The sequence below is a fragment of the Manis javanica genome, chromosome 5, assembly GCF_040802235.1.
Source record: "Manis javanica isolate MJ-LG chromosome 5, MJ_LKY, whole genome shotgun sequence".
NCBI lineage: Eukaryota > Metazoa > Chordata > Mammalia > Pholidota > Manidae > Manis > Manis javanica.
In genome coordinates, this window is record NC_133160.1 from 82,140,051 (window position 1) to 82,163,757 (window position 23,707).

At 36.8% G+C, this 23,707-nt stretch overlaps 1 protein-coding gene across 4 annotated transcripts in view; it reads left to right on the forward strand.

The window, feature by feature from the left end:
* The window catches only part of ELOVL6 (ELOVL fatty acid elongase 6), a 151,981-nt gene that overhangs the window by 88,585 nt on the left and 39,689 nt on the right, over positions 1–23,707 (forward strand). For 3 of the 4 annotated variants that reach the window (XM_017676120.3, XM_017676121.3, XM_017676122.3), the window contains exon 2: positions 15,977–16,108. The exons of the other annotated variant lie outside the window; for it this stretch is intronic. In XM_017676120.3, the coding sequence (XP_017531609.1) occupies positions 15,977–16,108 (132 nt within the window). The remainder of the gene's footprint in view (positions 1–15,976; positions 16,109–23,707) is intronic. 4 annotated transcript variants of the gene reach the window in all.

The following is a 23,707-nucleotide window of genomic DNA, read 5'->3' on the forward strand; positions in this document are numbered from 1 at the left end:
AGTGATCACCTGCATATGTCATCTAAGAAACTTAGGTCCTGCCCTACATCTTGTCTAGGAATTTTTTTAACAGTAAAGAGTTCAGATTCTCATTTCACATGTTCCGTCTCTCCATATTCAAGCTGAGACAGCAAAATGATTTGCTTTCGTGAAAGCTCTTGTTTCTTTATATACTTGTTTATTGCTTTCTAAAGTACTCACGAAAGGTCAATATCAAATTCACAAGAGTTGTGGTATCATGTACACCTTTAAAATGACTAATCAGGACTTGAAATGCCTTTGGCCATAAAAACCCAAATAGCCTGACTTTTGCATTTGGTTCTATTCTTTAATGCCTTTTTTTATTTCTGCTGATAATAAGTAATAGGGGTAAAATACCACATACTGAGTATTTACAATATGTCAGATGCCTCCAGGTTCAATATTTTGATGATTTACAACAAGCCTGAGAAGTTGGTGTTATTTTCCCAGTTTTTTCACTGGGATCACAGAGGCAGTATGTGACAGCCAGGATTGAAACTCAGGTCTTGTGACTCAAGTAGGTATGATGGTGAGTGACCGCTAAAGTACTTCCCAATAAGACAGATGCAAAAGTATATGGATGAAAGTTTGTGTAATTTTATATGATGTACATGCTACCACCAGAATGCTTCATGTATTGGTTAGCATCTGTTCTCTTAAAAACATTTTATCATTTAATGTTATTACATAAAATGTTCATTTTTCATTATCAAACTAATAGGAAAAACTTTTCAGTATTTAAAGTAAATTGGAGAAAAGTAACATGCAAAATCCTGTCCCCCCAGTAATAACTACTGTAAATTTGGAATGTGAGGGTTCTTTCTTTTTCTAGTTTGTAATTACACTGCATCCTCCTTTTTTCTCTCATTTATTAAAATCGTGTATGTTTTACATAACTCTAATGGCTGTGTAATAGACTTTTGAGTGACTATGCTATAGTATAGGCCTGACTCTTAGAGACTGAGTCTACCTTCTCCCTGTTGTCCTACATCATACCCTTTTGTGAACAAAATTATCTTGTTCTTGTCATATTTAAGATGGTTTATTTTAGACAGATTCCTTGAAGTGGAATTGAAGGATTACAAGTTATAAATTTTTTAAAGTTCTTGATAAATTGTTTTTCCAATCTACCAGCAAAACTCATGAGTCACTGTGTCCACACTTGAATCAGGTATTACCACTTTTCTCTTTGCCTACTGATAGATGCCAAATGGGATCTTAATTATTTTTGATTATATAAAGACCCTGATCAAAACAAAGATGTTTCATTTAGAATTGTAAAATTATGACATGGTTGTTGTCATTGTTTTTATTTCAGATAAAACTTGGCCCTGCATATAATCTGCCTGGAAATGAATGACTGAATAACAGAGATTCTGTTGAGTGCAGATGAGGGCACAGTTATCAGGCAGTAAGGGATCCTGTCACAGCACTAGCTTCACTTTATACCTGTCTATTGTGTCTTTTGCTTATGTAATGCAAGCAGTTACATGGAGAGAGCAATACGCTGGTCTCTGGCCAGCAAGAGCTAAAGAAACATTTCCTGAGCAGTACTGGATAATAGGATGCTACCCAGGGGCAGCATGCCTCAGTAGAAACATAATCATATTTCCAAAAAGGTTTTAAAAGAGTCAGTAGAATTGAATTCAGATTTATTTGTAGAATTCTTTCAGCTTCCAGGGCTGTAATAAAATAAAATTTTTACTGTTTGGATGCAGAATGAAATGGATTTGAAGCATACATTCATAGATGACTTGAGCTTTGGTTATCCTGTTTAGTCTCCTAGTTATATATTTACATATATTTTATTTTCCCTGAAGTATTTCCAAAGTGCAAGATTTAAAAAATATCCAGTATGTCATTCATCTACTCCTATGTCAGGAGCCCACTAAAGGCCAGCACTGTGGTATAAGGCTTTGGGCATACAAAGTTGAGTAAGACACAGTTCTTACACGTAAGGAGTACAGACCTGTGAACTTACGTGTGACATATAAAGAGATGAGTGTAATGATGATAGGCATGCAAAAGGTACATGGAAACCATAGTGGTGATGGGGAACGGTAGTCAGCTTGACCTAGAAACATCTTCACAGAGACCAACAAAATGACAAGGGTAGGTGGGAAGGGCATTCAAGGTATTGAGAGTGGAATGTGCAGAGGCACCATGGGACAAAGGGGTGTGATGGCTTTTGAGAATCACAGTATGGCTGTAACATTCTCCAGGAGAAGTTATAAGGCATGATTTCAGAGTAGAGAGGTAAAATAATTTGAATTATGTAAAAGCATTCGGTGATAGTCTGAGAGATGTCAAATCTGTTAAAATTCCTGAAGAACCTATAACACACCTTATGACATAAATGACATTCCTATCTAAATAAGCACAGTAGATAAGAAAAGTAGAAAAGAGGAGTGAAAGCAAAGGCTTGGGTTTTCTGTCAGAGTGGTTGCTGTCTATTGATATAACATAGGTGCATCCCTATAAGCAATCTAAGGACACACTCACACGGAATGTGGGTCCCAAAAGGAAGGCAGTTGGTAATATGGAAAGACAATTATCCTTCTGGCTTTCAAAGAAACCATGAGTCAGGTACACACTCTTCTGTCTCTAAGCATTTTTACTTGCTTCTGAATCTGTCTTGTTAAAGAAAATCCATGAGCATTGTTACTTTGAGACTCTTTTCTTGGAACCTGTGCTTGATAAATCCTAGCTGTAACTTAGTCATATCTCAGGATTCATCTGACAAACAAGTAAAGAAGAAATTATTCTTGTCTCCTAACCTAGTAGTAAAAAGAGACTTTTAAAAATAAAACAGATTCCCTTTCACTCTCTGAAGAAGTGGGCTGTGCTTTTTTCATGTTTTGTGATAGATCTTTAGATTTTCCTATTAGACGTTTTCCTCCAAAAAGTTCTTTTAACCACTTTTCCTAGCTTTGAACCTGTGAATAAAGAAACGAAGAAGCCAAGTGAAGGTCTTTGTGGGAAATGCTGTGAACAGATACAGAAATAAAAGGCTCCTAAACCAGCTTTGGACACTGTTGGGTTTTACCCTAGTTCCCCTGTAAAAACTGATGACGCGCACGTTAGTGCAGCTTCTCATTCACCTCATTCAGTTTTGTACACGATCATAAAAGGAGAATCAGTGTCTTGCAACATGGCAGAAAGGTCGGGGTGCAAAGGCCTGAGAGTAGCTAATAAAAATCATCAATTTGTTCTAAGACTTAGAAACCAGAGCAGTTGACTTTGTTCATTACAATTGGTATACCTTATCAGAGTGCCTATTTTCCTTATACAAATTTGAGATTTACGAAATAGAGCTATTCCTACTCTTAATTTTAAAAACCTTGTGCTATAGAAACCTTAATTGTTATCAAATTGTCATACTTCAATGCTTTAGAAGGAATTGGGTATGAACATATAAGATCTATACAATAGTAGTAAGTTCTGATGGTCTAATGTGTTTTTACAACATTGCCGCATCTGGGGCTAAGTTAGGATTGACTACCAGGGATTTGCCACATACCATAGGATTGGTGAGTACAGGAATGATGGAAATAACTGGACATCTACTTCAAGAAGAATCTGAACTCTGCATGTGGGGTAGGGGGTGGTCTTGGCTGTGAGTGTCCTTCATCTCAGGTTATTTCTTCCTCTTGTCTGGAGAGAGATTGTAAAATGCAGTTCTGGTGACCTTCATGGCAAGGGAAGCGTTGTGACAGATGTATAGTTTGTAGGAACCGATCACACCAAGAAGCTTCACCAGACTGGACCATGTTTCCGCTGCAGGCAAAGGTAAACCTACTGCTAGAGTAGTGAAGGGAAAAATGGACCCAGATTGGTTGTTTTTTCTTGTTTCCAATTTTAAAAATTGAATTGCTGATTTGAAACAAGAAAAGCTTACTCTGTGCTTGGAATCAGTCCAAAGCAGTTCCGCCTGAGTGTATCTGAAGCGTGAGTGAAATCATCCCGACCAGTCAACATGCTTTTTGAAGCTGAATGACATTTCAACATACACGCTCTGGAGTTTTCTGATTTCTCCTTTCTTAATCTCTCTCTTTATATTTCTTATCCAGGGTTTCTCCACCTTAGCACTATTGACATTTAGGGCCAGGTAATTCTTTGTTGTGGAGAACTGTCCTGCACACCATCCAGGCCTCTACACACTAAATACTACTGGCCAACCCCCCTAGAGTTTTAAAAACCAAAAATGCCTGCAGACATTGCCAGATACCCTTGAAGGGTCAAAAATCACTGACCCCTATTGAGAACTAGTGTAAATGAAAAAAGAAGAGGTCCTCAGATTGAGCCCTGGGAGTCCTCCAAAGTTTAAAGATTGGGGTGCTGAAGAGGGAACCAGCAAAGGAATATGAAAGAAGAGCAGATAGTGAAGGTGAAGAAGAAATAAGAAAAAAATAGCCTCTCAGAAACAGAAAGAAGTTATCATCTGTGTCAAATGCTGCAGCTCATTAGGCCACCTGAGAAGAAGATGCATTCTTTATGGATTTAACAGTAAGGGTGATGAAGTATAAAACAACTGCATTGCTGCAAATGGGAAATGTACTTGCTGTAGCCTGTAACAGATATTTTAAGATAGAAATGTAGAGGGTGGTCACAAGTCAAAATAATCTTTGTTTTGAAAAGAGTATAAACTGGCAATTTAGAACTTGTGATACTTGAATACATATTGATCATTTCTAATGAACTGTATATTTTATTAGAAATTTAAGCTTTGGTGCTTTGTTATAAGGTATATGATGAGTCATATGTAACTAAGAGTTCAAGTACTGATATTTGTGAGTTTATCCATTTATCAGGGGCTTCAGGACCATTCATGACAGTATGGCTCTCAGCCCCTTGTTCTAAAGCACTTTCTTATGGGGAAAGAAGGCTAGTTTTAGGTCTAACAAACCAAGAATAGAGATGAAAGGTTGACCATTTATAGGGCATTCCTCTGTGTATTGCAGTAGAGAAATGGTTTTACACCTCACTGTTATTCAGGTTAATCCATGTGATAAAATGAGTATTAGTCCCCTAAAGATGTCCATGTCTTAGTCCCTGGAATTTGTGAATATGTTATCTTGCATAGCAAAAGAGACTTTGCAAATGTGATTAGGTTAAGAAATTTGAGATGAGAGTATTCTGGAATATCTGGATAGACCCAATCTGATTTAAAATTGAAGAACCTTCCTTGGCTGTGGTCCAGGATTATCTGTGGAGCCCAATGTAATCATAAGTGTCCTTAAGAAGGAGGTAAGAAGATCAGAGTCAGAGAAGTGATATGATGACAGAGCAGAGTTAGAAAAGGCAATGATGATGGAAACAAAGGTTGGAGATGAGTTTTGAATGTGGAGAAAGGCCACGAGCCAGGGAAAGCAGTTGGCCGCTCCTTGCCGGAAAAGGCCAGGAAACAGATTTTCCCTCAGAACCTCCACAAGGAACCAGCCCTGGGAACATCTTGGGTTTAGCCCCATAGACTCGTTTCAGACTGCTGACCTCCAGAACTGTTAAGAGAATAAATTCATGTTGTTTTAAGCCACAAAATCTGTGGGAATTTGTTACAGCAGCAGTGGGAAGGTAATATAATCCAATCCGTAAGGCACATTTTCCTCGTTGCCAGAGTTCTCAAAATTAATTTCTGTGGGTCTTACTTTGAGTCACTGAGGGAGCATTCCAAATTTAAGGGGCCAGTGTGAATACCGTAGTCGAAATTTCACTGCATTTTTAGTTTCAAGAGCAAAATGAAATTGATGGTCCTTTCTTGGGTAATTGGGTATTTGTCATTTTCACTACCTTACTAATAATTCTTGTCCTTGCTAGTTTTTTCTGAGGCTTACCTTCCTATGTACATTTCAATCTTGATGACAGAAAAGTATCTGAGCTATACCATGAAGTAACCATCATCTCTGCTGAGCTGTGTTCTCTCTAATCCAGAAGTAGCCTATGGGGCAGGTTTTCTCATTGCTTCCCCAACCCCCTTCGAAATTTATATCCAGGGGAGAGTTAGAGCAGCATTGTATTTTGTCATGTAATAGTTCACATGAAAATGCAGCTTTTTTCTTAATATTGTTTTCTAGCTTCTTTTACAGTTGTCGGAAGCAAAGAGTATAAACTAAAGCTATAAGTAGAAGGTGGTGGTAGACTGCAGCTGAAAGGTTGGGTCATTTTCAGCCCAAACGTTTGGCCCTTGAATGTAGAGAAAGTACTGTACTAGAGATTTGGATATGTTTATGCTTGTTTATGTAGTTATCTGTGCAGCTGTCGTTTTGATTTAAATCTGAGAAAATTCACATAATCTTGTAAACCTGAAGCCCAGTTCCTGTTCCATTTGAATAATCATACTTTTTATAGTATTTTATCACTTGTAGTTTTAGTCTCCAACTCTCAGATAAATCTACTGTCTACAGAGCAATCAAACTTCTTCAGGATGAAGATGAGCAGGAAACAGATATTTTTATTTATTTTTTATTTTTATTATTTAAATTAATTTTTATTGTATATTTTAATGTCTTATATTTTATAAATTCATCTTTTATTTTAAGTTCTATGGTCAGTAGTCCATGAGAGTGGATGACAAGACTTTTTAAAATTTTGCAGCCTTGCAATTATACATTGTACAACTTCTGGTCCAAGACAATTTCATATTCAGGAAAAAAAATCACTAGTACCTTATCTTTTTTTTTTTCCATTTCATTCATTCATTCATTTATTCACTCATTTATTTTTATTTTGGTATCATGAATCTACAATTACATGAGCAACATTATGCTTACTGGACTCCCCCCATCATCATATCCCCCCCACATTACCCATTACAGTCACTGTCCATCAGCGTAGTAAGATGTTATAGAGTCACAACTTGTCTTCTCTGTGTTGAACAGCCCTCCCCATGCCACCCCCCTACATTATGTCTGCTAATAGTAATGCCCCCTTTTTTCCCCTTATCCCTCCCTTCCCACCCATCCTCCCCAGTCTCTTTCCCTTTGGTAACTGTTAGTCCATTCTTGGGTTCTGTGAGTCTGCTGCTGTTTTGTTCCTTCAGTTTTTTTCTTTGTTCTTATACTCCACAGATGAGTGAAATCATTTAATACTTGTCTTTCTCCACCTGGCTTATTTCACTGAGCATAATACCCTCTAGCTCCATCCATGTTGTTGCAAATGGTAGGATTTGTTTTCTTCTTATGGCTGAATAATATTCCATTGTGTATATGTACCACATTTTCTTTATACATTCATCTACTGATGGACTCTTCACTAGTACCTCATCTTATATTTTAAATTCTATGGTCAGTAGTCCATGAGAGTGGATGACAAGACTTTATTTTAAAATTTTGCAGCCTTGTAATTATACATTGTACAACTTCTGGTCCAAGAAAATTTCATATTCAGGAAAAAAATCACTAATACCTAATTTATATTACATAATATACTTTAAGACTGTAAGAGGTAACATTTCACCTGGTGGCACAGAGTTACCCAAGTATTCTTATTTAATAGGAGCCATTTCAGAATTTTAGTATATTTTCTATATTATTATTATTACCATGTTCATTGTATTTATTATCATAATCTTAACAGGTGAACAATTCTTTGTTGGAAATTCAGATGAAAGCTTCCTTTTTTTCTTAGAACAAAGGGCATTTCTTTAAGGGAATTAGCACAGTGAAACTGAATTGCTGATAGAACCATTTTCTGGCTGTTTCTGCATGTTGTCTCCTATCCAGAACGTACTGTTTTTAAACTGATCACTAGAGTTTAATGTTTTGCCATGACTGGTATCAGTAGCTGATGTATTATACAAGACAGTTACTCGGAAATTCTAACCTGAAGTGACATTCAAAATCAAAGTGAGAATAATAATGAGAGCAATACTCCCAAACAAAACAAACTGTAAATTATTTTGTCAATGCAGAGCTCATTCTTAGTTTGCTTTGAGATGGAGAAAATTTGTCTAATAAAACCATTGATACGGTTTTAGCAGGATTTTTATTTGGCAGTTGTGGCAAGCTTTATTCTTTCTGAAGGGATAAGAAACTGTCACTTTCAACAAAGAAAATGGAATTTAATTCTTTGATTTAGTGTCCTCTAAAATCTTTGATTCTAACTTTAAATTTGATTCTTTCTGATCAGTTTTACTAAAGCATTTTTTCTAAAACAAAGAAAAATATCCTTGCATCTCTCTAAGGTGTAATACTTCAGGATTGAAACTGTCATTACTGTATCACAGTTTAAGACATTGAATCAAACATCAGCTTTACTGAAATTATGCCGTGAGCAGTTTAGCAATTTGCTTTTCTTATCTCAGAACAGGAAAATATTTGTTTTTAAATGAACGAAACTTCAAGGTGGTTCCATGAGTAATTCTTGTGAAGAACAGCAATTCACCAAAGATGTTCCTTCAGTTCATGCACGTGTACTTAATAACTCCTGCAGCTACAGATACTGGCAGTAGGGGCTGTGGGGAATATGCCAGAGTGCACTGAGTTAGAGGTATGGAATCAAACTTCAGCCTCATCTGCACCCTGGAATAGTAGTACTTAATGTTAGGTTTCTCTATAAACTTTTTTTTTTATTCTGCCTCTTCCAACTTAAGTGCTCTCTGTAACTTAAACCAGCAGTTCTCCATCCACCTTCCTAGGGGGCCACTCTTTCCCCTTCAGTCTTTCAAGGCACATGATATACACGTGAGTGAATCTATTCTTATTTATTTAAAAAGAAGCAAGGAAAAGAAAATTAAGCCACAAGTTTCAGTAATGTATGGGGCAGTAGTAACAAATTAATGACCACATACATCACAACTTACTGCAACGCTGCGGTAAAGATATACAGCCCTGACGCTGCTGCAGTTTTCAGAGCTCCACACAATCTGACTTTAACCTGCATTTCCAAACTGACTGCCAGCTGCACCCCAAAGCATCCTGTCTGCTAAACTCTGGGTGTAGTTCTTGCCTAACGCTAGCTGCCACTTCCCACCCAAAATTCCCACTTGCCTCTGTCCCTTCTCTCAAACTCCACCTTCCACACATCATTTGCTCATGACCATCCCATCTCCTTCCTCAGAATTTTTATCAGAATTACTGTCTACAACACACTTTTCCTGTCTTCCTGACTGTACTTACTCTTATGTAGGGACTGATTTACTATTTGTTCATTCAATGGTACATTTAGCCACATGGCAAATGAAAATGATGAAAGTTCATTTAAATTGGCATAATGGATGGATGCCAGCCTTTTTCCTCAGCAATTGAAAATACTAAGGAAACAAAGGTAATTTAATGGGTATTTGGCCAATTTAAGTTAGAGAGATGGCATTTTTATGGGGCTGTGTGTGTGTGTTTAACATTTTGGAAGTCTTTTCTCCCCAAGGATCCTATTTCCAATTGTAAAAAGAAAGCCAAGAAAACAGAATTGATGAAAAATTTTTTTTAGGTGACAAGAGGGAAAAATCATATGTTGACATTTATGTATAAGTGACTTTCTAAAACAGTCTCTTGTAAGAGGAGTTGACTTTCTTATAAAGAGATAGTATTCATGTTACTGAATCCATTGTACCGAGTGAAGCTGTGCTTTGACATGGCCTCCTTCAACTACTAGTAGGAAGACTGACTTAACAAAAGAATGGTTTTCTTGCATTTTTAAAAAAACAAATAGGGAGAACGTGTGATCTTTAAATTTGCATTTGATAGGAAAGCAGAATGAGAGAGAGGTATTGGCAACCCAAAGCTCAGAAATCACACGTGATTAGGTTTCCTGTGTCAGACGTAACAGATTAGAATAACACCCTTTTTCTTCAGTCATGGCTTTGTCTTTCAATTATAAAGTCACTATTCATTTGTATATATTATGAGTATATTTCCATTATTCAAAAAATTATTCTTTGTCAGAATTTCTGGGCACAGAGATTAGTGTCCAGCTATAATTTACTTGTGTATAAAAACTGCTGAAATATTCCAGTGATTTTTGATACAGAAAAATGTCTGTATGCAACTTTGGGGAAAATTCTCAAGGATGTAATAAAATCTCAACCTGGCTAGAAATCCAAGAGCACAGCTTCAGGATCCCTCTACTTCAGGATCCCTCTCAAGAAAACTTTCCTTTACAGTCTTATCAAAGTATAACCACCACTGACAACCACAGAATGTCTTGCTGATTAAAGGCAGTGTGTTATTTCTCCCGTCTCTGGGTCTCCAGTGTGTTTGTGGCCTTCGTAATATTACTTTCAGAACTTTGAATTGTTTCCTGACTTGAATCAGCAACTGAACTAAAAGAGAAATTTTCAGAGATGTCGTCTCCACCTATCAGCACTTTTTCTCAGCTTCAGACACTAGGACTTAGATGGTGAAAACTTCCTATGCCCTCAGTAGCTGTCAGTCAAAGTGGGAGATGCTTCTAGGGCTCCTTTTCTTTTCTCTTCTCCCTCACAGCGGAATTTCCACTTTCACTACTCGTTGTGCCTTTCATGTGTAGGGGAACCACAAAAACAAGGTCACCTAGACGTGAAGGTGCTCAGCACATCTCCCTAAGGTGTTTATCAGCAATTACTCTATGCTGACATTCTGCTCACATGAAAGTTTCACCATTCTCAAGGAGTACACGTCAGCTGGCAGAGGTCTTGATGTGAATGTTAAAGAGGCTCAAGCTAAGTACTGGTTTCAGTGGACTCTTAGGAATTAAAAAAAAAAACATGTGAATGTACACATTCAATGCTTGGAAAGAACATTAAATTGGGAAGAACAATTGGAAAGAACAGTAAATACAAACCACAAGCAGCTACTCTGGTAAGAATAGAAAAACATCTCCTAGGAATGTTTAGGAACAGGGTAGCATGATAGAGAAATCCAGCTAAGGATAAAGCCATTATTTTTTATTTTTTTATTTTTTTATTATTGTCTCAGCATGAAAAGACCCTGTGTGTTTCTGTTTTGCTTGCCTTTCGGCTATCTGCTCGACTACAGAGGGAGCTTCATGGGGATGGGGCCCTGGCCTCGTTCACCCCTGCTCCTTTCTCTGGAGCAGCGCCTGGACAATGCCCCATCAATATCTGCTCAATGGATGGCCATTCCTCATCAGCCCTAGGAGCTCAGAGCCATGCCCCCATCTCACAGATGAGACAGGTAAAGCCCAAGGAGTAAAGGCACATGCAGCATGCCACAGCCTAGAGAGGGCAGAGCCAGTCTCTTCCTCCTTGCCCCTGACCAGCTGGTCACTTTCCTAGGGAACAGCTGAGGACAGGCTGAGGTCCTGCCGTCACTGGGCCAAGTGCCTCGGGAGTGCTCAGCTTCCTGAGGGAGGCAGGTGCACAGGCAGAACCCAGCATAGTAGCAGGAGACCAGTGAGTCAGGCTTGACTCAGCCACTTCACTCTCTGTGGCCTTGGACAGACACCCGCCACTTCTGTGGGCCTCAGTTTCCCCATTTTAGCAATACGGTGCTAGCTTGACTTCACACATCACTGTCTTCTCCCCCTGATACCAACTCCAAGTCCCAGAGAACACAGTAGATTCCCAGCAGGAGGAAATGAGAGGAATCTGCCCCCACCAGCCCCATCCTCAACTGTTCCTTCTCTTCCCAGAGCTGTTCCTTTGCTCTGTCTGGGATCCAAGAACCAAGCCCATAAAGCCATTATTTTTATAAATTATGGACTAATTCCCATTATTCACATTTATGACAGAAATGGAAGGGGGGAAAAGGGTAAATAAAAGCATAAGCTCCAAGCACATCAGTATTTCATTTGGGTGACCTTTATTTGTTTGGTTCCTTCATAATTTTAGCTATAGAATCACCATCCTGAAAAGTATTAAGCTCCTACAGTTAACAGTTGTTAACTGTAGCTCTATAATGTGTATTTAAGAGTTATTAAACAAGGGGGGTCCATACCATCTAGAACTTGCTAGTTATCTGAAAGTAACACAATGTAGTGTTACCATTATACCCAGCTATGGAGCCCTGCCAGAATATGAAGTATTATTGGATTACCATTAGCATTAGGGACATCATCTATCTACATTAAATAATAAGTAGGCCAGCAGCAGGTTATTATTCATTTTGACTATAATTGAACCTTTACCAGATGTCAGAACCTAAAGGCAATTTTACCCAGTTAAATTTTGCAGTTGCTAAAGAAAATCTTACCTTCTAAGGAGCAAAACAGAAAAATCATACCACATTCAAACTATAAATGATACCTTTTGGTTATTCAGTTAAAGAAGTAAGAGTTAATGCTTCCTAAGATGACTCTTTCTTACAGAGGAAGCCTAAGCTTATTTCTACATTAACCCAAAGCATTATTTGAATGTCACCACAGTAGAAAATTTATGTAGTATACAAGAAGCAATTTTTTTCATTATGGCATTTATACTTAAACAAATATTGATTCCCATTATTGGCCACCTGTGCCCCAGATAATAACCTAGACAATTAATTTGTTTGCCTACTTGCTTGATCACAGCCATAACAATTGGTAGTTTTGACCAACATGCAGTATATGTAGCTATGTGACCATGTGCAACTAATGTCATGAGCACCCCACTCTATACCCTCTGCTCCTTTCCGTAGAACAAGGAAATTGGGCTCCATCTCTAAGGGCCTAACAGTTTTCAAATTCTGTGTGTCTATATTAATTGACTTGGTTGTCCAGCTGTAGAATTGAACATTTGTAAAGAGATCTTGGAAAACATGTGGAAAAGAGAATGGTCCATGCCAGGAAATTAGCATGAATTAGGACTAATTCTCATTCTGTAACTGAAGAAATTAGAAAAAAAGATACAAGGGAAGATTTTTATTCTTCTGCTTTTTGGGGGCATATTATTCTCCTTTTAATGGCTAGAATGGTAGGATCATGTAAAGACATCCATTTAACTTGGTTCCTAATAGAAGTAATAATTTAACCATAACCAAAATCTGAATTAAATTAGATAAGCAAAAGAAATAATGATAAATAATTTTAAGGAAACGTTCTCAGTTAATTTCAGTGTTCTGTAGGAGGTGAAGAGGGTTTGGATCAAAGTGTTTCCACACCCACAAAATATGACAGTTGTAACGTAAAGCTATTGAGATCTCTCCCATCTTTTCATGGTTATTAAACAAGGGGGGTCCCTTTAATAATTTTTCACGGTTAAATAGGTAGTCACTAGGCAGTTAAGCAATGACAAAGCAATTCAGTAGCAGGGCTTAAGGAGTTCTTATACACCGATAGATACTAAGTACATCAGGCACACCCTTAGTTCTCCCAAAAGTTTACTGCAAGAGAGCAGGATGATCTGAGGCTGACCTCTGAGCCTGGTTGCCTGTCTATAAATGATGATAATACTTTACCTACATTAGAGATGATTAGGAGGATTAAAGGAAAGTTTTTCAGCACTATTTCTATCCATAGGAACCACTCCTTAAATCATACTATGAATATTGTCACTTGTCACTACCTTTATAATTTAGCAAAGAATATATGCTATTGCATATTAATTGTTGCCTACATTAACTTGGTAGACTTCCATTTCTCTTTACAGATTCCTTCCTTACATGAGTGTAAGTGCAGATAGTAATTCTAACTCAGAATAATTTAATGTCATACACTTGCAAAATTCAAAGGAGAAGTAAAGTGATTAATATATATTTACGACCCAAAGTACTTTCTTGAAGTTTTCAATAGTTCAAGTTTCCATAAAATTGTCTCAGTTTTCCACTTCTCTTTGTAGTATAGAAATAATCTCTCTCTGGAGGGACAAAATGGATCCTAAGTTTTTTTCTGAATATTTTATTATTTAGTTATTATATTATTGGGAAAGTACAACTATTCATTCATTCAGTGTTTGCTGAGCACCTCTGTACACAGGTGCAAAATACTTTTCCCTATCAGGAAATTTGATATAACAAGACCACAATCATTCAAGGACTATTTGCTAAGCACTTACTTTCTACCAGATCTTATGTTTTAAAAAGCATAGTTTGCAAGCCTCAGTGAAATTGATTATTCCACCCTTATTCATGGGTTAATTTCTGCAGTCACTGCTTTATTGGGTGGTGTTCACCAAGTAGGTCACTTGCAGTCACTGAAGTAGGAGTCTTCCTTGTGTAAATAAGATCCTTCATGAGTCAGCAATACATGTCAACAGCCAGGGAAAAAAATGCGAAGCATTTTACAAGTAATGCTGTTTAGGTGAATGCATTTTGCTTTTTGCTTTATGTCTTACAACTTTTCAACCCTTTTCTTCTTAATCTAACTGAGTGGGGAATACTCACTTTAAGAGAAACGTTGCTTTTTTTAGGAGTTATGCTCAGATGTTTATTTACAAGGCCTCTTACTTTCTATTGAATCCTAGCTCTGTAGAAGTTTGTTTTTGTTCTTGTTTTTGTTGGCATTGTCAGTTCTGTTGTTCACTTATTGTTGGCATAGTAGTAAACCAACAGGTTCTGTTTGCTGTTGCTTATACGCTTCTAAGAGTCCCACCTTGTCCCTTATCACTACCTTTATAATTTAGCAAAGAATGTATGCAATTGCATAATCCTGACTACCAGAAAGAGAGAGAATAAATGAGCCCCTGTGGTCCATCATCCCTTTTGCTCATCCTGTTTCATCTCTCCACCCTCAATGCTACTTCAATTTTGCTTGTTTCCTGAGATATTTTAAAACAACTCCAAGACATATAATTTCATCCATAAATATTAATTGATAAGGATTTTTAAAATTATGACTAACAACTTTATTTCATTAAAAATATCTTTTTACAATTTGTTCAAGTAAGGAACCAGAAAGTTCTGTGTGTTGTATTTGGTTGTTACATCTTGAGAGTAGCTTTTTAATCTAGAAAAGTCCTAGATTTGGATTCTATACTACCAAATTATTGAAGAAATAAGTTCAGTTGTCCTACAGAAGGTCCCACAGTTTGGATTTATCCTCTATTTCTCCTACATAGAGGTAGACAATCAGATTTTAATTACATTAAAGGTTTCAGACCAAGTACAGTTTAGGTGGTCCTGTGTGTCTCCTATTGCAGTATATGACGTAGACAGGTATGCCTATTATTAACGATAATGTTGAAACTTAATACCTCCTTCTTTTGTGGAGGGGATCTCAGCAATTCATGTTGGAGGTGCCCTGATTCATGTAGCTTGATTTGAGTGTTTTAAATCATCATGTATTTTCCAAATTATCTTTTAGTATCATTAGCCTGCTAAGATGAAGTTTTAAAGAACTTTTCTTATCCCAAGTACAACCCTGTCACCAAGTATGCAATAAAAATAATTTTTTTTAATTCATCTAAATTGTCTAAACAAACTGAAAAATTAATTTCTTGGGTGAAAAGTTTTCTTCATTGTACCTCCACGCTATTTTGTTGAAGTTTTTAGACTCATCACACATGAAAAGAAAATATAGTTGACCTTGAACACCAAGGATTTGAACTGCATGTGTCCACATATGTATGGATTTTTTTCAGTAACTATATTGGAATATTTTTTGGAGATTTGCAACAGTTTGAAGAAAAAAATCTTTTCTCTAGCTTACTTTATTGTAAGAATACAGTACATAATACATATAACATTAAAAAATATGGGTTAGTTGACTGTTTATGTTGGTAAGGCTTCCAGTCAGCAGTAGGCTATTAGTAGTTCAGTTTTTAGGGAGTCAAAAATTATTCATGGATTTTCAACTGTGTGGGGGGCTGGCACCCCTAATACACATGATGTTCAGGGGCAGCTGCATATCTAGTCTGACTTATGTCAGTTAATCTGGATGACCTAATAATTTGCCAAGGAGGCTTCAGCAGAATGCTGTGTCACCAATTGGACTAAACATTCTCTCTTCAGAGAAGCGGGCACATTCCCAAGAATATGGTTCTAGCATTTGCACAAAGGGAACAGGTGTAGAAGCTGATGAATAATGAATAAATATTAATTCTAATAAATAAAAGTAAATTGCTTAAATATTTTTATTTCATAAGATTTTGGGTTTTGTTTGTTAATAGGAAGAAATCTTTCCTGTTTTCTGCTCTGTATGCTGCCTTTATCTTTGGTGGTCGGCACCTAATGAACAAACGGGCGAAGTTTGAACTGAGGAAGCCATTAGTGCTCTGGTCTCTGACCCTTGCAGTCTTCAGGTAGGTTTTTTCATTTCCCTAATACACTCCATCCATGTCACCAGACCTGGGTAACAGAAGCAACAATTGAACATTTTACATTCTCTTTTACATCCCATGTTTTTGATTTTTGAGTACATTGAGGACATAAAATAAAGCCAGGTCTAGAGAGAAAGCCTTCATTGCAACCATATTTGCCACAGTATACTCAGTCTTTTATTTTGAGTTTTTGGACCATCTCTTTGCCAAACTGGACATGCTGTAATTCACTTATCTCTTAGGACTAGAAGTAGTGTGTCAATTCCATTATTTTTGTTGCCGAAATATAGATGAAGGGCTAGATGGAAAGCCACCCCAGAAAATTGTTGAAGTCTGTGTCAGAGTAGGGGTCAAATGTGATTGGCATGTTCTTACTAATACTTAATTTAAATGGCACTTGGACATATGACCAGATACTGGACACACCTGTCTATATCAAGAGAATGTTTTTGTTCTGCATACCCAAAAGCTCTCTCCACTGCCTTTGCCTAATTTGACTCTCAGGCATATGTTTATGCAACCAGTTCTTGCTTTGTATGCAGTAGAACCGTTATAGAGGCTGTCAGGACCAGGCCTGGTCTCTCCAGTGGCATCTGCTGGCCAACATTCAGACACGCTCCTAAAGCCTGAAGGAGCATTTCTAGTTCTGTAATTTGTGATAATCTAGGCAATCACAAGACTAATGAGCACCCAGTTGGTGTCCAAACAGGTGCCAGAATTTATGTACAGTGCTAACAAAGGCACCTGTTCTATTTGTGTTCTGCTTGTCAAAACCAGCCAGAACTAGGCTTGCATTGGGTTGGGGGTGGGGGGTGGGGGAACAGAAGGAGCAGATGTAGGTATACTACAAAATAAAAAATGATTAATTACAATATTTATGAATATTTGTTTTTATTTTTTCATATTATATAGTAACTTTACCACTATGCAGAAATAAATAATACCATTACAAGCCTCATTAGTCACATAAGTCAGGAAGAGGATTTTCACAAGACTCTTGATGATCTGTATGTTTCCTTTGTGTGTGTCAGATCCCTGCATCCACTCGTCTGCTTGCTACTACTGAATATTCTGTTTGGATGCATTTTGCAAGGCACTGTGTTTAAGGTGGTTTGAATCTGTAATTAAAGACTTCCTCCTTTTCAGTCTCCCTTCAGCATGATTCTCTACACTGCAAAGTAGCATTTTCATTTTTATTTACATTTAAGGTTCACAGCGTATGGCTTACCTAAAATATTTTGAAATGTGAAGAAAAAGTTATCTTCATGATGCCTTTCAGCATTTTAGAATTCTCAACATCCTGTGAACCTTCCTCTCTTATTTTTATGAAACTTGATCACATGTAAGCAGAGAAGAGAAGGCAAGGACCCATGTGCAGCCATTACTCTGCTTAAACAGTCACCAACACTGGGTGAATTTTCTTTCATTCATATTCCTATTCACTTCCTCTTTTTCCCCAAATTATTTAGAAGTAATGCCAGCTGAAATATTTCTGAATGAAATGATTCCATTTCCGAAATTTAAGTACTCCATTTAAAAAGCAGACCATGCTATCATTATCTCACCTGTTAGTACTAAATCTTTTTTCTAAAGTGTTCAAATTTCCCCATTTGTCTCATAAGTGATTTTGTTTTACCGTTTATTTTTAAGAATGTGGATCAAAGTAAGAGCCATACGTTCGCACTGGCTGATTTCTTTTAACTTAAAGGTTTCACTTCCTCTCCCTGTGTCCCTTCCCACTTCATCTGTCCTTTGAAGAAACCAGGTCATTTGTCCCATAGTTTCCTGCAGACTATAGTTGGCTGACTGCATTTCTTCTGTCCCCTGTATTCCTTATTAGTCGGTAGGTAGATCTAGAAGTTTTATTATATTCAGTTTTAACATTTGACATTTGACAAAACTTTCTGTAAGAAGAAATTTGCCTTCATCAACTAACTATTCAGTAATCCTGAAGTATATGTAGTTATAGCAAAGGTGGGGTAAATGCTTGATTCTTTGGTCATATTTAATAGTGTCAAAAAAGAATATGATTACCTAACACGTGAATAACGTTTTTTTCCTTAAATATCATTATGAACCCATGGATTTATCTTTATGTGTCAGTGATTTTTAGATTCATTTGATTTCGATGTATGTTAGTCCATTAGCTATTGTTTTTGTTTTAATGCTAAATTACCCCATCTCTTTGGCCAGTGGGAGTTTCTTCAAGTTGGCTTCTGAATCTTGTTCACATGTACAGAGTAGTGCTAATAGCTTGATTGTTTTCGTGTGTGGAGGATGACAAGATGTTCCAGGGCAGGCATATTGTATATTCCGTATGCAGAACTGGAATCAGCCATTTCTCCAAGGAGCCCTAGTTCCTTTGGAGCCGTGGACATAGTATTTAGAAATCACTGTCTGAGTAATAGGGGTGATTGTTAAGCTAAGTCAGTTCTTATTTCTATGCCTTTCCAAAGCCTGAAATAGAAAACTATTTTAAGAAATGTATCCAGAGTTGGTACTGATACTTCTAATTCACCTTTATCACTTCAGAGTTTTTACCTAATTAACTTCTCATTTTTCCTCCTTCCCATGCCAAAATCTAAATGTGGGAAGTACCTGATGTTAGCCAGTAACCGCACATTTACCTTATCCTACAGTGAATATACACTAGACATTACCAATACTTTTATCTCTTTTAGATTGACACATTCTTGTTTCCTCTTCCATTTCCTTAATTCTGTTAGTTACCTTACTTCCTTCAGAGCCATGTTTTGTATAAAATTTTAAAAACAAGAATTACACAGAGAAGCACAAATGTGGAAAGTCTAGGGTCTTGTAAAAATTGATCATAATATTCTAATCAGGAGTTTGGGAAACATTGATAGTGGAATTCTGTGGTCGTATTACCTGAACATGCTTCCACGTTAGGAAGAGTATACTCAGTTTCTTTTGGGCAAAGGATTCTGGACAACAATGCACTGAATGAGAAAGGCTAAATACAGAATAGCATTTTTTATATAGCGTTTGTGTACATTTTATTCCCAGATACAGAACATCTGTATGTTGTTCATTAATATATTCCAGTATGTATGTGTAAAAGTATCTAAAAAGATACCAGAAGAAAATTAATTTACTCATTCTTGTCTGTTGAAAGGCAGAGGAGACATGCTTTTATTGAATTCCTGATATTTACATGAAAATAAAACAAAAAATGTCGATGCTTATTAGAGCTTGGTTCTAGTGTACAGGCAGTTTATAAAAAGGATTTAAGTTTCTTTTGTGGTGTGTTATCTTATTCAAAATAAATGGAGCAAATATAATGTTGACAAATCTCAGTTTTGGGTATTCAGGTGTTTATGATTCTTTGTGCTTTTCTGCTTTAAAACATTTCTAAAATCTACACAGACACATATTTATATGATCTCACACAATTCTAGAGAATTTCAAGTGATAGTTGCCATTTTTATTATGGAATCCAAGTATCTTTTGAATGAAGTTGATAGATACAAAGCACCAAAAACAAGCTCTAGTCACAACAGATATTGTGGTGAGTATTAATAAGAATTTACCTATATTGGTCATATAGAATGACTTCATTATTACAAGGTTATGTTTTTGTAGGAAATTTTAAATGCTCTTACTGTAATTCACAAATTTTCAAATCCATCTTTAAATAGTGTCCAGTATAGAAGTTTAGAAAGTCCTTGCTCAGGAGACGGTCTTGTTTCAAACAGCCTACATCTACTCCACTTTCCACCCTTTGCCACTGTAGGACGAGGTATTGATTTGGAAAAAGAAGGAAGGAAAACAGAACCAAACTTTTCAGTTAAAGGAATTGTAAGTGGGGAAAGGGAAGGAAAGTTTCTGACAAGGCAATTTTTTGTGTATTTTGCTGCTTTCGGAATAATTTCTTTCCTTAGCTTCTCAAGTTTTCCTGTTAGTTTTTTATAATAGCCGGAGATCCAGCTTGACTAATGTCCAGCTGCCAGAGACTGTGTTCACCCATGAACTAAGACAACTGACATGGGGGTTGATTTGGATTGGAAGAGTTAAAAACTCTATCTTCATACCAATTTGCTTCAGAAAGTGGGGTGCGGAGGGGGTTGTATAGTTTGGTAATAATTACCTGTAGAATATTTTTCTTGCCCCCCTTTTGGCTGTTGATTGAATATGATAGCCATCTTCATACAGGATATACACAGTGTAATTTATAGAATGCTATCATAAGTGTTGATGGAGTAGATAGAATATGATTAACTTGAATTTTCACCCAGGCTGGAATGGATTCATTCCATTTGAGAATGATTGCTCAGTTTTTTTTTTTACTGTTTTCCCCATTGCCTGCACCACACACCCCTCTTTTCAGATCTGAAGCATTGGCTTCTGGCATCAATTAGTCTTTACAAATATTGCTGGGATGGGTCAAGCATTTCCTTATTTGAGAGAAATTCCATGTTGCATTTGGCCCTAGTATTTGAACATTTCCTTAGGATAAATACTGAGTAAAATTCTCGTAATTAAAATTAGCAAATCCTTTAGATGAGATTGTTCGTCATGACAAACAGCATTAAACACTTCAAGGTACCTAGACACTGCTGAGTCATTACATCATATTGTTGTGACATCTCAGCTGGGGTTACTACGGTTGACTTGTAAAGGCGTTTCTGTGTATTTAATAACTCCAAATTCTTCTAGTTTAGGTACAGATGTGTGTGCTTCTGACTCAAGCAACCTTTACCCATGATCTGTCTGTCAGGGTTTTCTTCTCTTTTCAGCATGTGGAGTTCCAAGGAGCTTTCCTCCAGGTCTCTGACCCAGAACAGGTCAAAGCAGGGTGTCTCGTCAGTGCACATTAGAACAGCATAATTACTTTGTGCTGCATATTTATAGGTACCAGTATCACACTTGCTTCAAATTTGCTTACTCCTGTTTCACAGTGATTCACTCTGGCCTCAATTGTTTTATGCTTTATTTGCACGAAGCCAGGTGTTTCGTACTTTTTAGTCTGACTTCTTGCTTCATTATTAAACTGCGATTTTCCCTGTTGAAAGTTGTTTTTATATCTCCTGGTCATATTAAATCTTGTCAATAAGTTTTATCCTATTTTTGTCAATAAATAAAGTATAAAATAGACTCAAGTTAATAGAAAATTACTCTTTTTTCTTTCTTTAGCAAGGTTTCCATAAACAGAGTGTTTAAGTAGAGCCCAGGAAATATACCGAAGAGTATGTGTAACAGTGCATAGCAGCAGGTGAATGGTATTTATACAAGTCTACTCATGGTTTTATTCACATACATCAGTATTTAGTATCTGAAAAATTATTAGCAAGTGTCTTAATATTTTGAAGACAACAAATACATAACAAAACCAACTAAAATTGTTTAGATGAGAAAAATAAGACTTTCTAAATACCCGTATCAAAAGTGGTGCATCATTAACTTGTAAAATGATGAAACATTGAAAATGACACGTTTCAGACAACTTAATCAGTTTACACTCAAGCCCCTTGTGTCTAGTATTTTGTTTGGTGGTTGCCAAAAGTGTGCCTTCCCTCTTGACCCACAAAGAACAACAGAGAGTGGGTCCACTGATATTAATGTTACAAAAGAAATGTAGGAGAAAAGCTCCTAATTTATCAATAGCAGGTTATAAATCGCACATTTTTAAATGTAGTATCAAAAAAGGGCAAAAGTAACAAGCAAAAAAGTAAAAAACAAAACACTTTTTAAAGTGTTTATTTAAAAAGCAAGCTACAGAATTAACTTAGATACAGAGTATGAAACCTTTAATAACTCATAAATTAACATTTTCTTGATTTAAAAATTTATTTATAAATGGCATTGTACTTATTAACATATATATGTAGTAAAAACACTGTTTGAAAAATTTGGGTGGGTGATTATCTCTGTTTTGGAGGAGGCAGCAAGAGCAATGGCATCAGAGAGGGTCCAAAGGAGGCTTCAACTCCTTTTGTGTAGGATTTTGTGTCATTATAAATAAATCAAACAAGAAAAAGGTAACTGTCTGATACAAAGTATGGGTGGTAACTTTTTAAGTTGAAAGCAATTAATGAAAAGGTCCAGTTTTGCAAAGAAAGCTAGCAATTGTAGTTACAAGATTCTGGTGAGGTGTTGGTATGCATTAAATAAAGTGAGCTTATATCAGAACACAGACTCTGCGCCCTGTTGATCCTCACACACCCTCTTGGCCCCATGATGGCAGATTTACAGTTAGAATTAAGAATGTTTCTTGTTTTCTCTTTTCTGATGCTAAGTTAAGAATATGCATAGTGGAAAGGGTAACATTGGGACTTCTCTTCTCCGTCCATTCGTTGTTCAACTCTTGAAGGCTATCATTTTCAGTATTTCTATCTTATGAACAGATTTACTGTCTGGTAGACAGAAGGAAGTCAGATATTGCTCATTTAAACATTTGTTAATCATCTCATTTCATCAAAATATTTTTATATATAGTCTACTTGAAAATGTACATTATAACTTTATATCAATACTTTGTGTCTTTCTTCCTCTCTCTCTGGCTTTTGTGGGATTTTATCAAAGAACCATGGAAATCGTTGACTGCTTTCATTCTGATGCCTTATTTATAAATTACAGTTTCTGTCTCATTTTTTTAAACTGTAACTAATAGATACATAGAAAAATCTTCCTTTCTGAAGGCAGGGTGTATAAACTTTGTCTTTGCAGAATCAAATCAGTTTTCTCAAAAATAAATTGCTGAAACATTTGTTTATTGAGACATAAAATAACTGAGACTAGAAATAACACAACTACCAGATGACATGGTTATTTCAAAGGTTAGGTCAAAGAATGATAGCAAAACACATTTTGTTTCCCTTTGTACCAAGAGAAATGTGAAGCATCTACACTGAATTAAAAAAACCCAATAAACTATTTAGACAAAAAGCCTAATACACAGTAAAGGCAAAAAGTCCACTGCCATAGGAAAAATTATCCCTGCGTGGACGCAGTACTTCCAAAGTTGGATTCCTTCTTTGATGAAGGAAACCATCAGTGTAAGTGGAGGTGACAATGTCTGTGCATTCTGAGTTGTATTTGAATCCCTTTCCAGTTGAGAGCCACCAGGATACCCTCCACACTTTTGAGCAGTTTGATACCAGGTTTGGTACTCTCTTCACCTGCACGTGCAGCAGAGGAACCACCAAACGAATCACAGTTACAGCTACAGAGAAACCAGTCTTTCCCTGCCTGCCCCTCCCAATATGTGTGTACATAATATATACACGTACACACTTTAGGCACTCTCCCAGCTCCCCAGGAATTTATTTGAACCCCCTGTTTTCAGATAGAACTCAAGCAGAATGCTTCCTCAGCTGGGACTTTACACTAGAGGTGCCAGTGGCAACCCAGACTCTCCATGATTCTCTGCCCTGCACTTTGTTAGCCCTGCCAAGCTCATCAGTAGAAGGTAACAGAGAGGAGTCGTACTCACAGGCCACTTCTTCAGCATTGTGTTTGTTCTTTAGATGTCTGGATTCCTTGCCAGAATGGGTTCTAGTCTCAAATCACAAGAAAGTGACACTAATTGAATCACTTGACTTGTTTTAAAAAAACATGAGC